We start from the raw sequence: 17,785 nt of genomic DNA on the forward strand, positions 1-17,785 counted from the left end.
TGATACTCATGTTTTGGGATATAGCCAGTTGCATTAAACATTACATTTTGTGCTCTTTGCCTTTTTTGTCACAGTTTCTGAAATAATGCTTCTCTTTAAAATATGTGGAGCAAACTGAAATCAAAAGGTTAAATACTAAAGCGGATGGCGATAGAAACTATCAGGTATCCTTAATCTTCTTCTTCTTCTTCTTGTTCGCCTAGGTTACACTTGGAGTCCAGCTCTGGTTATGAAGCTGGTGGTAGGTATCCTTAATTATTCCCAAAGCATTCACCACGCAAGTGAAGAATTGTAAACGACAGATTTTTAAACTGTGCCACCGAGTGGGAAGATAAAAATTGTGGGAACAGTGTTTTCCCAGCAGGGATTCAGTGGAAGCCTTTTCAGACATTGCTTTCTCAGATTTCTGTTCATGAAGTGTGTTAATTGACCTTCATCTGAAGACCCAATTTATCTCTTTTTTTATAGTCATAAAAGGAGACTTCCACTCTAAAGCAGGAGCTAGTCTTTACTGGGAAACGTCAATCTCATGCACGGGTATTATGGCAAATCTCTAATAAAATCTCTTTTCAGTATTCTGTTACAAATGCATCCACCGATTCTAATTCATACTTGTTGCTTAAACATCTTTGTGTTAAAACATGTGTGAAACTAGAAATTATGCTGTACATCAGTTAAAAAGATGTCTTGCAAGCACTTGCCTGTGATTTACTAATGAATATATAGATTGTGTGAAATAGTAGTTCTTTCTGGATACATGTGTGTGTGTGTGTGTGTGAGTGTGTGTGTGTGTGTGTGTGAATGAGAGAGAGAGAGAGAGAGAGAAAATGTGAAATTTCCTGTTCAATTATTTTAGCTTCAGCATGTTTATGATCGTAAAAAGTATGATCACACTTGAATGTGTGTGAGCAAGAAATATTCTATAACTAAAAAAAATTAGTTCTACATGTATCAACATTTGTACCTGAATATGGACAACACGTCCATACCCAGAATACAATTTTGAACAGTCCTCTCTCTATCTCCACCTTTCTCTCTCTTTTTCTCTCATATCTATATATATATGAGTGTGTGTGTGTGCCTCTCAGACAATTCAGGTGGATCAAAAGTGGAACATTAGAACACAAACTGCAAATTCCTGCTTTTATTTGGAAAAGAATATGTACATACTTCTGCATATACTACAGTGATTGACATGATTATGTGCACAAAAGAAGCATACACAAAATGTAATTCAGTCACGCCTGTTAAAATGTCTTCAAAGATGTCAAGGCCGTTTAGTAGCAAAACAATTCTGAATGGTTGATCCAGTCAAGGGAAAACCAGTGCCTGGCCTGTCTAAAAACACCTCCCGCTGGATGGATTTGGCAGCCAGCGCAGTGAAGATAAAGAGGGAAAATTTTGTCTCTGCGCGGGCGCCAGCAAGCAGTATGTCCCAGAACTGGATCTTTGTGGTAATAAAGTTAGCACATTAAAGAGGATATTCAAAAAGAGTAAATATCATGTGTAGACTGTCTCAGTAATGCTAAAAACTTCTAAATAAAAGCAGGCCCCTGTTCCTCTTCTGCTCTACCTCTTCAGTATCAGTCCACTGAAGAATTTTCAGTGAGCGTCCCTAGCTCAGCGTTGGTGGAAGGAGCGGAGATGCGGGAGGGGGGAGCGGCGCCGAAGCCGGGGTGGTGGTGTCAGGGAGGGGAGATGCAGGTCTGTAGTTCACAGACAGAGAAGATAAAGCCTCCCCCCCGTCAGTGCTTGGTGCCACCACAAGTTTGCTGTCCCAGAAGTCGCTGACGCGACTGTGAATGTTGCTGTTGACCTCCCGCCACTCCCGCTGCCACTGACGTAGCTCTTGTATCTCTGGATCACGTCTCACCTGCAGGCACAAGATTTGTGTAAACTGTATTGCTTACTATGTTCATTAGTTCATTTAAATGTCTGATAAAAAAGTGCTTTTTCAGAATCCATATTTACATGGATACTAGCTGTGATATGCATGGTGTCATGAGAAAGCAAACACTTCAATTCCTACCTCTCGCTTAGGACCACGAGCACTTCTAAGGCGGAAAGTATAGTGTATTGGAAAGTTAAGCGTCTGACACACAATTGTATGGTTACACAAAAAATGAATATGAAAAATTACTCCAGTTCCATATACACATAACAGTGATAGTTTGTGTGTGTGTGTGTGTGTGTGTGTGTGTGTGTGTGTGTGTGCGTGCGAGTGCATACATCATGTGTGTGTGCTGCATTTGGTGCTTCCTAGCTGCTACATTTACTGTGTCACTTAAGCCTGCTGGTAAATTTTTTTCAATCCAAAGTTCAATGCAGACTTAATCACTACATGACAGGGCTTAACTGTCACAAAAGCCACGAGAAACAAAAGCTGAATATCTCACCAGATAGCCTCTCCAGTACGACTGGATGATGAGAGCAGCCTCCTCTTCCGTCCACAGAAGTGACAGTGGCAATGGTGGCCGTGGGCTAAAACACAAGGAGGTAGGAACATGTTATAAAACATAGTAGATAGTAAAAATTGGGAATAATTGAGGAAATAAAACAAGTCGCGTAAGGCGAAATTACTACATTTAGTCAAGCTGTCGAACTCACGGGATGAAACTGAACACACTGTATTTTTTCACCAAGACAGTACAGCTTCGTCAATCCCCGCGTGAAAGAAATCGCTCACCTCCCACATGCAAAATGTACTGATATTGACACGCCAGATTAGCGCGGTAGCGTATTGTGCTAAGCAGGAAAGCGCGCTTTTCTGTATTCTTGTTAACTTTCTGAGCTTGTTTTGAATACAACCTATCATATATATATGTTTTTGGAATCAGGAAATGATAAAGAATAAGATGAAATCATTTTTGGATCGATTTCTTAAATTTTAATCGTAAGATTGATTAATCTATTTTCGTTAATTGTGATCACATTTTAAGAGTAAACATGACATATGTATATATTTTTAGATTCAAAATGTGATGAAGAATACGATGCAATCAATTTTAAATCTGTTTGCGAAAAATCGATTTTAATGACAACTTTAATGAGCAAACTCATTAATTAATTTTTAAGCCTTCAAGCTGAAATGCAATACCAAAGTCCGGGCTTCTTCGAAGATTACTTGACCAAAATTTCAACCAATTTGGTTGAAAAATGAGAGCGTGACAGTGCCGCCTCAACTTTCACGAAAAGACGGATATGACGTCATCAAAGACATTTATCTAAAAAATGAAAAAAACGTCTGGAGATACCATACTCAGGATCTCTCATGTCAAGTTTCATGAAGATCGGTCCAGTAGTTTTCTCTGAATCGCTCTACACACACACACACACACACACACACACACACACACACACACACCACACCCTTGTCTCGATTCCCCCCTCTACGTTAAAACATGTAGTCAAAACTTGACTAAATGTAAAAAGCACTGTAATGGATTTTTTTCACATTATAAATATGCTCCAGCAACAAATCATATATATGTGTGTGTATGTGTGTGTGTGTAAATTCAATTATATTTTAACCATTTGAAATGATTGATTGCTATACCAAATTTCAATATTTTTGAAAACTAATTTGTGTGTAGTTAGTTTGAAGACTGACAATTTTCAATTGTTGATACAGTGTAACTTTTCTGTGTGGTGGCGGCATTAACAGCGTATGCTATATTATGCAATAAATATTTGTCACCACAGGGTTGTCACTCTACAGGCAAAAGTATTCCACATATCAACTAAATATTTGGCAGACATGTTCTGCTGTATTTGATTCATAAAATGAAACATAATCAGCTCTGTACTTTGCTCAGAATTTAAAATAAATGCAAAACAATATTGAGCATAATTTAGAAAAAAACAAATAATATATGTAGAGAGCTTGCTTTCAACCGGAAGCATGCAAAGAACATTTCTTTAAAATTTCATGCAAATCGAACAAGAACTTTTGAAAATAAGGTGACAACAGTAACTTTGACCCACAAAAACGTGAAAACAAAGAAATGACCCAAAAGAAGACAAACGTGTATACATTATCATGGACACCGCCAATTAAGTCACCAACAAATGCCCTTTTGGGTGACAGACACTGAAAAAAATTTGGATAAAACTGACAAACATCATCAGTGAGCTCCAAAATAAAAGTAGACGAAAAATCGTGAAATTTTTTATTTTAGCATGCAACCTGCCCTTAATTGAGGCAGGGACCTATATTAGATATAGGTCTATGATTGAGGTGAGCTCTTACTGCATGTAGTAGGGATGATTAATAATTCATTGATATCATTATCTAGCAACAAGCAACATCTGTAATAATTAACAAATTCCATCTTCACTGTACATGTACTTACATGCACCCACAAAGTGAGTTGTTAATTGTTTTCTCCTTACGTACCTTTAGCTGCTTCCTGTACCATTGTAAAGAAAGTTAAAAAACAAAGGAATACTGTACTCACCGATACAAGAACGAGACAAGACGGTACACATTTTCGCTTATGGAAGCTTCATCAGAAAAAACAAGAACACAAAAGACAACAAAAAGCAGACGCAACACGGAACGAACAAGGTTTGAAAGAAAATGGAGGGGAAACACGCAAAAAAGGGAAGGAACTCTAGGAACGGAAATAAATGAAAGGGGAGAGAAGTGGTTGGATGATGTCATGGGCACAGGCATACTAGACTAAAAGTGATACACATTCATAAAAGGGGGGGGGGGGGGGGGGGGGGGAGTAAAGAAAGTAAAGATGAGAACAAAAATCTGTCCATGTGCTGATGATCATCTGTACTAAGTGAGTGGTATTGATAAAGGCATGTTCCTTGCAAAACTCACTGGTCTTTCAGCCACTCTTTCACAAAGGGAATGTTCAACAGTTCTGTGTCTCCACGGTCAGAAAACTTTGGGTTTCTCCTGCAAAACATTGGAACTACATGTACACATGAAAACATTTCATGCTCACTCACATACACCTCACCAGGAAGAGGGGGAGGAACACATCTTTCAGACACATGTTTCTGTTTTCTGCACTTTAACTTTAAAGGTGGTCGTCTACATTTTTGCTTTTTTTCAATAATCTTATGGTTAGATTTCGCTAAAAAGTTATGTCAGATGATGAATGAACCATGGGTAAAAAAGTTATAGAAAAAAAAATATATGTAAAAAAAGATTTTATTTTTGGGTAGCGTGACTCACGCTTCCAATATTTTGTTTTCTGTTTGCTGAGAACATGTGCTTTGCCTAAAAATACTGACCAATCAAATTCATGTCACTATGCTTATAGCCACGCCCAAACAAGTGCAGCAACAGTTTGACACTGGAGCGCTGTCCACGCTTTTTTTTAAACGCACGAAATGCACGGGATTTGAGAGGAGTTTTGCGCTTGGCATTTTCCAAATAAGGATATCCTACTATGAGTACTACGCTGGAATACTACAATGAATTTTCAAACGGCTACACTGGCTTCGTATTTCCTGATCGAAAGGGGGTGTATTGTTGATATTTGTAGATAATAAACTCTGCATTTTAATGGTCAAATGGCGATTTCGGTATAAAAATGTAGACAAGGACCTTTAAAGCATGGAATATTTAATGTCCATAACTTTTACGCCTATTTTACTCAATTCCAGTCACAAATGGGGATAACAAGTTTTCAGGACAATTCACTTTTTGTCTTTTTTAATAGGGTGTATCTAAATTTAAATCCCCAATACATAAAAGTTGGGTGTACAAGAGAAAGCACACACAAGTCACTTTGAATACCATGACTTCCTGAAGATTAGTCCAGGATGTGTTGTCACACAGAAAAACAAAACACAAAATTATTCACATAGTTAATTGCCATACCTGTACAAATACTCTGTGATGAAGTCGAGAGCATTGAACTTAGTTCTTTTTCTCTGAAAACAAGAAGGAAAAGAAGATTTACTAACAATGGCTAACACATACCTTAACAAGCTACTATCAGCAATATGCCGTGTGGAGTACTTTGTAAACGTCCACCCCCCCTTTAATTAAAGGCCCATTTCGGATCCCAGTAAGAAAATCTTAAGTGGGACGTGTTTAAAGGCCTCCAGATGCACAACTGACAGCTACACCCTCCCTGCAGCAAGTGTCTCAGCAAATGTTTAGATAAGCCGGTGGATGGGGGTCACTCCGATGACTCAACTCGAGAAAAGAAGGGGGAACACTTTTCCTTCACTTTCGTCTCTTCATGTGGCATTACTCGGAAATGTGTGTGTGTGTGTGTGTGTGTGTGTGTGTGTGTGTGTGTGTGTGTGTGTGTGTGTGTGTGTGTGTGTACGTACATGTGAATGTGTGTGAGTGTGTGTAACCGAGTGCCGAAACACCACAATTAATCACCTTTGGAGGCGAAGTCCAATCAAACAGGATTGAGAATTTTAGAGCTTATTTCTAAGCCCTATAAAAACTGTTATGCATTCGCAAAGGAATCCATGAACATACAGAGAGACAAAAGCCGCCAGACCCCATCACAAACAGAACTCTACAATCCACAGGTGTTGCCTACTTCAAAGGCGAACAACTCTGCAGAGTCTGCTGTGAAGGGCGACGGGAGTCTCCCTGTCACATGTGTGTGTTTCTTGAAGTGCTCAAGCAGTGCATGTTTAGCTGCCAATGCAAAGCATATGTTTAGATATGCCAACTAATGTCCAACATACAGGATATGTGTATATGTATACCATTGCATCAGTCTTCGTTGTTTTCAGTTTCACTTCAAATGCAGATGTTTTGCACAATGTGGATTTCACTTCGAAGTATGTTGCTGACCAAGAAATTCTTTACCTTAATGGTTCGGAATCAAACTGCGGAAATCCCTATGAAAAAAATATGCAAAAAAACAACAACAGAAAAACAGTTGATCCAATGCAATGTGCCGTACTGCACAATTCCAACTCAGCAGTTTACATGAGTTGCATCTACTAACGTCAATTCGTTCGTGTACTGTGTGTATTATTTTGCGCGACTGTGTATTTTCTGTCTTATACACCTCAGTTGCTGGTTCCACCTAGCAAAAAGAAATATGCAGTTGCAAATTTGTCATATAGGTTTTCGCATCCATGGGAGGTAATCGGAACCGACCAAACAGACTGAGCCAGTAGCGCGACATATGTCGTGACAACCAGATGACAGCATACGTAAAGTAGCGCGACATATGTCGCGACAACCAGCCTAAGTGTTAACACACCGCACGTTGTTGCAGGTGTTTATTTTAGTGATGAAATAAAACAAAAACGTGAACTTGATGGATTGTCAAACATCTTTTATGAATAACTATTTTTGAAAGTATGTTTGTGTATGTGTGCTTGGATGCCTGTTTTAGTGTTTACCCTTTACTTTGAAGGATTGGTTATTGCATCGCTATGAAAACAAATATGAAAAAAACAACAACAGAAAAAACAGTCGATCCGATGCAACGTGCCGTACTGCACAATTCCAAGCAATGCAAAGAAACAAAACAAGTCGCGTAAGGTGAAAATACAACATTTAGTCAAGTAGCTGTCGAACTCACAGAATGAAACTGAACGCAATGCAACGCAGCAAGACCGTATACTCGTAGCAACGTCAGTCCACCGCTCATGGCAAAGGCAGTGAAATTGACAAGAAGAGCGGGGTAGTAGTTGCGCTGAGAAGGATAGCACGCTTTTCTGTACCTCTCTTCGTTTTAACTTTCTGAGCGTGTTTTCAATCCAAACATATCATATCTATATGTTTTTGGAATCAGGAACCGACAAGGAATAAGATGAAAGTGTTTTTAAATTGATTTTGAAAATTTAATTTTGATCATAATTTTTATATTTTTAATTTTCAGAGCTTGTTTTTAATCTAAATATAACATATTTATATGTTTTTGGAATCAGAAAATGATGGAGAATAAGATGAACCTAAATTTGGATCGTTTTATCAATTTTTTTTTCTCACAATTTTCAGATTTTTAATGACCAAAGTCATAAATGGAAAATTTCCTAAATAAATTATCATTTAATTAATATACTTACCCGAATCACATTAGCATTGAGTCACCTGAGATGCTTATCACTGAAAAACGCTTACCCGGCTAAAGAATTTAAAGGGAAGCAACCCCATCACCAAAACGAAAGTGAAAGTAGCTTTGGTAATGGGCCAGTACACCGGGAGTTACCTCCCATACGGGTGTATGCCACGTCACTTCCTCTAGGAACACGTGCCTATTATCATACGGCTTTAAAAAATCTTAAAACCATAAGCGGGGCAGGTGGGAGGGAATACAGTATGTGATTCGGGTAAGTATATTAATTAAATGATAATTTATTTAGGAAATTTTCCATTTAATATCATATTCTTACTCCGAATCACATTAGCAGATAACATCAACAAGGCGGTGGGCTAGAAATGAATCAAAACTCACCATCAAGTTCTGGACAGGAACTGGCCTGCTGCTATGAGCGCTGGAAGGCCTCTGGAGCCATCCTGTCGAAGAGCTGTGACGTCCCGAAGATAAAAGTTTATGAAAACATCTTCGGAACGCCAATACGCAGTTGTCAGCACCTCCTCTAGACGTCTGGAGCGCAGAACTGCCAGAGAGGATGCCCACGCCCTCGTTTCATGGGCTCGGGCCGAGTCAAGTGGCAAGGAGGGCATAACCCCCCCCCTCTTTGTGCGACTCCACTCATAAGCCTGCTTGATGAGCGAGGACACCCACCGGGCCAACGTTACCTTCGACAAATCTTTCTCGCGCCTAGTAAGGAGAGAGATAAACAACAACTTCTGAGAACTAGACCGAATCGGCTGAGTCCGGGCTAAGTACAGACGAAGTGCCCTCACAGGGCAATTGACCGAATCGGGGTCATCCGGGGCCAACGCGCTGGTCAGAGCCTTAACTCTAACCAGCGGAGAGGCCTGCCCCGGAGACTGATTCTTGGCCAGGAAATCAGGCCGGAAACGCAAAGATGCGGAACCGTCCGGCTCAAAGGAGATATCTCCAGGCTGACCCGACAGAGCGTGGACCTCGCTACCCCGTCGGGCCGTAGCCAACAAAAGGAGAAACAGCGCTTTGCGAGTGACATTGAACAGACTGGCCTCGCTTAAAGGCTCAAAATCCGCAGAACGAAGGAATTCCAGGATTAAAAACAAGTCCCACTTGGGAGCGGGCAAACGAGCTTTAGCTTCCTTAAGAGCAGCCCCTTTAATGACTGCAGCTATAACGCCCCCGACTCGAACAGAACGACCAATCTGCTTAAGAGTCGCCGAGATAGCGGAGCGCCGGACCCTCAACGAGGAGACTGAGGCGCCCTGCGAAGACATGAAAGAGAGGTGGTTAGCGACCTGAATAGAGCGCGGAGCCACCGAACTCACCCCTCTAGCTGAACACCAGGCAGTCCATGCCTTCCAGTGGGAAGCATAAACTGAAGAGGTGGACGCTCTATGCGAGCGAGCCACCAAGTCCAGAGTCAAAGACGACGCCCCAGAGCGCTTCAGCGAGTCCCGAACAACTTCCACACGTGAAGCTTCAGAAGACTGGGCTCCTCGTGTGGAATGCCTGTTCGGGGCTGCACTAGTTCCCCTCGCACGAGTGCGAGAGGAATGGGGGGCCCTTGGGCGAGCCGAAGAAGATCTGGAAACCAGACCTGCGACGGCCACAGAGGAGCGACCAGAAGAAGAAGGGCCGGCTCCTCCATCTCCGCTTTCCGGATTACTCGGCTGAGTAACGGAAAGGGAGGAAAGGCGTACGCCTCCAGACCCGTCCAGGGAAAGTCCAGAGCGTTCACTCGCCATGCCTGAGGGTCCGGGAATGGCGAGACGAACACCGGAAGCCTCTTTGAGTACCTTGTGGCAAAAAGGTCCACCAGAGGCTTTTGGACCTGGGCCCAAAGGCGAAGCAGTGCCCCGTGAGTGATCGTCCACTCCGACTGAAGCACCGTACCGGAACGACTGAGCGCATCCGCCAAAGTGTTCAGCCTCCCTGGAAGGTACCTGGCCGAGATCGTGATATGATGCTGAAAGCACCACACCAGGATCTCGCAAGCCCTCTCCGAGAGAGACGGGGACCGCGAGCCTCCCTGCTTGTTGATGTACGCCGCCACTGTCATGTTGTCTGTAAACAGACGAACATGTTTGGCGTACAGGGAGGGCAGAAACTTGGCCAGAGCTAGAGCAACTGCCTCTAGCTCCAGCAAGTTGATGTGCCACAAGGACTGCTCCGTCGTCCACAGACCGGAAGTAGTCTGAAGATCTGTATGTGCCCCCCAACCCTCCCTGGACGCATCTGTAAAGAGGTCCAGGTCGGGGAGGGGCACGACGATCGGAACACCTCTGCAGACCCACTCCGTGTCCAACCACGGAAGGGTCGCAGACTGGAACCATCCCTGCAAAGGGATGAGGGCGTCCCAGTCCACCAGAGGAGAGTCCACAAACGGCTTCAGCGCGAACTGAAGCGGACGTTTGTGGACCCGGCCCAGTGAAACCAGAAGAGCCATAGACTCCATCTGCCCCAAGATGGAGGCGAGCGAGCGGATGGAAGCCATCAGGAGAGGTAAAGTGGAGCGAATCTGGGCTTGGAGCTTGTCCACCCTTCTCTGAGAAGGCTGGACAGTCCAAGCGACCGTGTCGAAAGACATCCCCAGATAAGTGAATGTCTGTGACGGGGTCAGCTCCGACTTTACCCGGTTGATCGAGAATCCCAACGAGTTGGATTCTCGAAGAACCGTCAGGGTATCCTGCGAACAGCCGCTCTGGGACTGGTTCATGATGAGCCAGTCGTCCAGATAAGCCCGCAGACGGATACCCTGGGACCTCACCAGTGCACAGACCTGTCTCACCACCATGGTGAAAATCCATGGTGCGAGAGACAGCCCGAAAGGGAGTGCGCGAAACTGGTAGATCTGATCTCCCCACCGGAAACGAAGCCATTTCCGGTCGGCCGGATGCATAAGAATATGAAAGTATGCGTCCGTGAGATCGATCGAGGTCACCCAGTCTCCTGGGCGGAGAGAGTCTCGGACAGAGGCTGGCGTCTCCATCTTGAATTTTATCTCCCTCAAGAAAGTATTGAGGAGAGATAAATCCAACACGGGACGCCATCCTCCTGATGCTTTGGGAACAGCGAACAGACGCCCGTAAAATCCCAGGGAGCTGTGGACCCGAACTCTCTCCACCGCGCCCTTCTGCTCCAGGGAGGCAATTTCCGACTGCAAGACGGAACGTGCTTCCTGCGAGAAGGGGGGCTTGAACCGCGGAGGCACTCGGGTAAGAGGCGCCTTTTCCTCCCGCCAGAGTAGGCGGAAGCCCGATCTCACCACTCCCACAATCCATTGGCTGTCTACTACCGACATCCAACGAGAAAGTGCCCGGGAGGGGCCTCCCGCCATCACCAAGGTGGAGGGCGGGAGGGAGGTGAGATCGGGAGCGCTTCATTGGGGGTGTGGCTTACTTCCAGAGCCGCCACGCCCCCTCCCCGATGCCGTCCTCTTCTTCCCACCACGAGCGGCCGGCGGAGCCTGCCGCTTCTGAGCTGGCTTGGGGTTAGACGATGTCTGAGCCTGCTTCTGTTTAGAAGGCTGAGACTGTTTCACCCCCTTCAGAGTGTAGTCAAGGAACTGACTGTCCTTGTTTGACTGAATCTCCTTCTGTCTGGCATCCAGTGCCAGCGGACAGAAGAGAGACTCCTCTGAGACCGGGGAGACTCTCAAGGTCTCCCTAGTAGCCAGTTCCGTGAATTGGGACTGCGAGAGGAAGAGATCCCTCCTGCAGAGTACCGCTTGGGTGTACTGCAGGGAGGAAAGACGCAATTGTTCCTCATTGACCTTGGCCAATGCGGCCAAAAGCGCAGAGACATCGTCCGCATTCTGTTCTTCACTGAGAGTGAAAGGAACTAGCGAATCGGTCAATGCCCGAGACAGAGCCCGAACGAGAGTCTCCGCAATGGAGGACAGTTCGATCTGCCGACGTCCAACCTCCTCAGCAGAGAGGAGGGAAGCCTCGGAAACCGGCAAAACCGAATCACGCTTGATCGGTTTAGTCAGAAGAGGCAGCAATTCCCGGGAAACCGGAAGGGTAGCCCTAGGGAGTGCAAAAGACGCCAGCCAATTCTGGCTCTGATTGGGCATGCCAAGCTTCCTATTGACCGTAGGCACGAAGGAAGAGGCTTGGGCAGCTGAAGCCACCCACTGCTGCGCTGATTCCGGAACTGGACCAAAAGGAAGCAGTAACGGAACAGGCACTGGCCGAATACCACTCCCCGCATGTGCTGGACGAACCAGTGAATGCGAAAGTTGGTAAGCCACTGACGGAGACTCGGCGAACCGGAAGGAAGAAACATCCTCCTGTGCCGGCCGGAAGTCCGCCATGGCAGAAGGAACGAATGATGCGGAAGAGTCCGCAGCCACCACCCCTTCAGGAAAATAACGAGACGTTACTTCCGCCGCGACGTCAAGAACAGACTTGAGCTTCGACGGAAACACGCCCCGCGACTCCTCGCTGACCACTGATGGAGCATCAGAATAGTCACACGTGGAACCATGACCGAAGTCACCAGTTCCGGAAGCAGAAGCATGCCCTGGCAAACCGGAAACCGGAAAAGCCTGAGCACTAACGTCATCCTGCCGCCCAAAATCCTGTGAAGGTAAAGGGTAAGCAGGACGACCATCCGCAAAAACCGGAGCTGGATGAGCTGACGTCACTCCCCCGACTGAGTGGAGTGATGCCTGCTCAAGCCTAGGCGCTTGAAAGCCGGAAGGCGCACGCTGTAATCCACTATCTGGTATCCGGAAGGAACCACCAGAAGAGGAAGAAGCGTTTCCGGCCGAAACCGGAAGTGTAGTCAACGGAACCGCAAAATGCGGAAGTGAAGACTGCACTGGTTGACTTCGCGATCCGGAAGGACCGGAAGTCAGTGAATACTCCATCCTGCCGCGACCGCCGTAGCGTGCCGGAGCGGACGGATCATCACTTCCGGCAAGTGCCGGAAATGCGGCAGTCGAAACCGACTGCCGCCGCTGTTCGAACAAGTCCGGGGCCTCGTAGGTTATCGCCGGAAATGAAAGATCAGCAAGGTATCGGTCGTGACCCGATGCGAAAGAGCTGTCCCCCGAAGGAGAACGTCCAGGCGCCTCACGAGGGCTATCGGACCAGCTCTGCTTACCAACCGACGCTGAAGAGGGAGGACGCTGCTCCAAGCCGGAAGTGGAGGACAAAGACACGGAAGCCAATGCCCGGACGTCACTGCCAGATGCCGGAAACGCCGAACTGCTGGCGACGGAACGCTGAAATTCTGCCTGCACCAAGCTGCGGATTTCTGGAACCAGTGACTTTAACAGAGAGGAAACCAACGCACCTTGTCCAGGTGCTAACAAAGAAGACGAAGTCTCCGATGTAGAGACAGGTGCAGAAGTAACAGTAGCGCTAGGCGCCGCAAAAGAAGCAGAAGTAGTAACAGCGCTAGGCGCCGAAATTGGTACAGCCAACAAAGTGTTACGCTCTTGGTCTGTAACAAGTAAAGTTGCTTTGGAAGAGGAAGACTTAGCCTTAATTTTCCCCTTGGGGTCCGACTTGCCACGGCGCTTGTCTGAATCAGACATGTTGACAACAACACGTGGCAACGCGAAAAAATTTACTGAAACATAAGTCTAAACGACTGGAAAATTCAGTAAACACACGCACTAATGCGTTAACAAAATACTATAGCTAAACTTGCCCCACAAGCAGAGGCACGGAGAGCTACAAACAAAGTCACACGAGCTAGAAAACTAACTCACACAACAAAATGGCGACACGCAAGACACTGACACAAACGTCAACAACACGTGGCAAAGCCAAAAAGATTTACTGAAACGTAAGTCAAAACGACTGAAAAGACAGTAAACACACACGCTTACGCGTCAACAAAATACTAAAGCTACACTTGCCCAAACAGAAAGAGGGCACGCAGAGCTACTAGCAAAGTCACACGAGTTAGCTAACTAACTCACACAACAAAATGGCGAAACACGCAAGTCACTGACACACAAGTCCGTAAAAAACGGACAACGTACAGTAACAAAACAGTGCAAACAACCAACAACAAACGGGAACGAGCTCACCAAACTGTAGGCAAGGCGAGCAGACAAGCTGGGTAACGTGGCCGGCGGGTGTCACTCAAACACACAAGGTCAGCCACAGAGCGTCAAAAAGTGAACCGTCCTCTCCGAGGTGAAAAAGACGTATGATAATAGGCACGTGTTCCTAGAGGAAGTGACGTGGCATACACCCGTATGGGAGGTAACTCCCGGTGTACTGGCCCATTACCAAAGCTACTTTCACTTTCGTTTTGGTGATGGGGTTGCTTCCCTTTAAATTCTTTAGCCGGGTAAGCGTTTTTCAGTGATAAGCATCTCAGGTGACTCAATGCTAATGTGATTCGGAGTAAGAATATGATATTAAATTAATTTTTAAGCCACCAAGCTGAAATGCAATAACGAAGTCTGGGCTTCGTCGGAGATTACTTGACCAAAATTTTAACCAATTTGGTTGAAAAATGAGAGCGTGACAGTGCCGCCTCAACTTTCACGAAAAGCCGGATATGACGTCATCAAAGACATTTATCCAAAAAATGAAAAAAACGTCTGAGGATATCATACCCAGGAACTCTCATGTCAAATTTCATAAAGATCGGTCCAGTAGTTTAGTCTGAATCGCTCTACACACACACACAGACAGACAGACAGACAGACAGACAGACAGACATACACCACGACCCTCGTCTTGATTCCCCCCTCTATGTTAAAACATTTAGTCAAAACTTGACTAAATGTAAAAACAGTGTCATGCAGTTTGGAGTAATATTTACTGGTACCCTGCTGAGCGCCTGGGAAATGAGAACAATAATTACATGTCACTCGGACAAAACAGTCACATTACATACTTTTCAACATTGCTTATGATGTTGAACAGACAAACACTTCAAACATCCGCTGTAGAGTACTGCCCATAGACGATCAGAAACGAACTGCTCAGCAAAACTGAACAAGTAAATTTAAAGGCCCAGTCTGCCTCAAATGGTTTACAGAACGATTTAAATCTTCTCACGAAAAAAGCAGTTCTAACCTTATGGAACACACTTAAAATAGCATTTAACAGCATAAAATGACACAGTTCGTTTGAAATTGAATGGTTATTAAGCTTGCGTAAACCACACACCAGATTTCGTGGTTTATTTTACCATTGAGCCATCGTAAACCCGTGGCACACACTTTCCTTTTTCTCTCACAATTTCGTCATCAGTTTGTGATTTCAATGCGACTTGCTGTATCTGCAATAGCACGTAATTGTGTACCTCTGAATCTAAAATGCAACAAACGACTGCGAATCACACGTATACTTATCCTTATCGGCGGCGGTTAGCTTCAAAGACACATGCGATATACAGAAACTTCATCTGCTTGGTGAAACATGATCATTGTGTGACTTGCTTCCGGCCTCCCTTTTTTTTAAACTTTCAAAACCTCGAGTTGTACTGATCTTGTCTTGATGAAAAAAGAAAATCTTTTATGATTTAAGAATGTTTGTGTTACAAGCTGTCAATTTATTATTTAGATTTTAAAAGTTAGTTCTAGCGCCAAAACGAGGCGTCCGATTGTGGTACAGACAATCCGGCTGGCCATGCAAAAATAATTGCTCAGAAAAATGCTCGTTCTTTACGGAGGGCACCTAGGATGTTCTCAAGCGTAAGTGTTTAAATGAAAGGGTGTTTGTACTGTGTGTAAAAGCCTGACAGTGTCTGTGATCAGAAACGGATGGCTGTGTGTGCCTTTAATATACATGTACATTCCTTTCATTTTGCTGTTTATATCCGTCAAGCACATGTGACAATGAGTTTCTTGCTGCTTACAGTCACTTTCAGATTTGTAATTTATCCCCGCACGACCCATGTCCAGCGAAAAGCGCTCGCGGACTGAAATTGGAGATGGGCTGTAATATAGCCTGTGGCACATAGGGAGAAGCTGGTCTGTTGTTAGCTAATGATAAGCGTTGAGAAGCGCGTAGCTGCAGCACATAGCAGAAATTCTTTCAAAAGAGCGGCTTTAAGCAGAAATATCTCAACAAAGAATGGGATGGATGTTTTTTAGGTTCTACACCTTAAGCAGTAGCATTTCCTTGAAATGGAAATATAATAAAGAATGTGTTTTCATGCAGAACCATACACCATCTCTTCCATCCCCCAATTTAATTACATTTGTAATATGAAAGTAAGCTTCACTTCACTAAACAGTGTTTGTGTTTGTGTGTGTGTGTGTGGTGTGTGGTGTGTGGTGTGTATGTGATTATTCAAGCATGGATGTAATTTGCCTTCTTGTGCATGCGTTTGAGCATGTTTGGTTTCACGGCAGCAATCAAACAGGTGCTTATAGAACATTAACAACCAACAATAAGATATTACCTCAAAGCATTGTTCAATTCTTGCTTGTTTTAGCATTGCTTCAAGAGCTGGCAACAAATATGGAAATACATAGTGCTCCAGATATTGTCGTGGCGGGCCTGAAACAAGTAAAGCACTTGTTGACAATCATCAACAGTGGATTACAGAGTGAACACATCAACACAAATTTGTATCCTCTTTCTCTACTTATCCTGTCTTCAAATATCTTGAGACAAATAATACACAAAACAGAATTCACATTTACATCTGTGCATTGCACATACAGGCGTGAACATGCACACACACAGGCGTACACACACACACACACATGGTCACATACAAACACACACACACAAACACACACACACACAGATGCACACATAAATTATACTGTACATGCAAGCACAAAATCGCAACACCAGATAATACTTTGTTTCTTACGCACTACTCACATTTGTCCTTGTCAGGAGGAGGAGGCCCCGGGGGTGTGGGAGGTTTAGGAGGCTTGTCAGTGAACGCATACCCCAGACATGCCGGATGGCTAACTGCAGGATCTAGCTCACTGTCTCCATCAAAATCTCCTGGAACCCTTGCGTGCATGTGTCCATAGAATGTCGGATGATGTTTTGTTGCACTGAAGTCTGCGTAATCAGTAGCCACCGACATCTGGTCATCATCAAGAGGAGGTCTTGCTCTGGAACCAAATTCTGTCAAGAAAAAAGATACTGTGTGATGCTGTTGCAGGTCTTGTTGCTGGCTTCACTGTTAGTGTGCTAATGTCTGTGTTGGTGTGTGTGTGTGTTGGTGTGTGTGTTAATGTGTGTGTGTGTGTGTCTGTATGTGTGTGTGTTTGTATGTGTGTGTGTGTGTATGTGTGTGTTCATGTGTGTGTGTGTGTGTTTGTTTAAGCATGTGTGTGTTGTTGAATGTGTGCATCCTTCACTCGCTCTGCATGTTTCTAGCTCAGTATCAACAATCGAAAGTAACAAAATTAAATCCCTTATGCCTGTAATTGAATGTTAAGAACCAAATAATTACAACAGAATCCATTAAACATTTCCTTCTTCATATCAGTACCAACTTCTGGCATTACGAACAAGTAAGTTGATACTCACCTCGACAGATTTCTTCCCAGATATTGGGTTCGGGAACTCGAGTAATGACAGACATGTTGTTGTTGTTCACTTGATTGCACCGAAGTCAGACACGGAATCTAGGTTTTAGGGCATGTAAAGTGAGTAGAGAACTCCTTTCAGACAGAATATCAGTCTGGCAGGCTTCACTAGCTCACTTTGGTTGGATGAAACTCGTAGCTGAACAGATGAAACGCCCAGATAAAGTTGCATTCGGGAGAGACGAACTACGAGGCGGCCATGGAAACAGGGGACGTAACTCTTTCA

General features: G+C 44.5%; 1 protein-coding gene across 1 annotated transcript; it reads right to left on the minus strand.

Moving 5' to 3' along the window:
* Window positions 1-1,129: 1,129 nt before the first annotated feature.
* Window positions 1,130-17,784, minus strand: LOC138958530 (IQ domain-containing protein K-like). The gene is made up of 7 exons (XM_070329725.1): window positions 17,501-17,784; window positions 16,838-17,092; window positions 16,407-16,504; window positions 5,843-5,895; window positions 4,832-4,909; window positions 2,397-2,481; window positions 1,130-1,873 (listed from the first exon to the last, which is right to left on the minus strand). The coding sequence occupies exons 1-7, from the start codon at window positions 17,553-17,555 to the stop codon at window positions 1,616-1,618; spliced, it is 882 nt and encodes a 293-aa protein (XP_070185826.1). The 5' UTR covers window positions 17,556-17,784; the 3' UTR covers window positions 1,130-1,615.
* Between the last annotated feature and the right edge of the window lies 1 nt (window position 17,785).

Source organism: Littorina saxatilis, linkage group LG2 (genome assembly GCF_037325665.1).
Source record: "Littorina saxatilis isolate snail1 linkage group LG2, US_GU_Lsax_2.0, whole genome shotgun sequence".
Lineage (NCBI taxonomy): Eukaryota > Metazoa > Mollusca > Gastropoda > Littorinimorpha > Littorinidae > Littorina > Littorina saxatilis.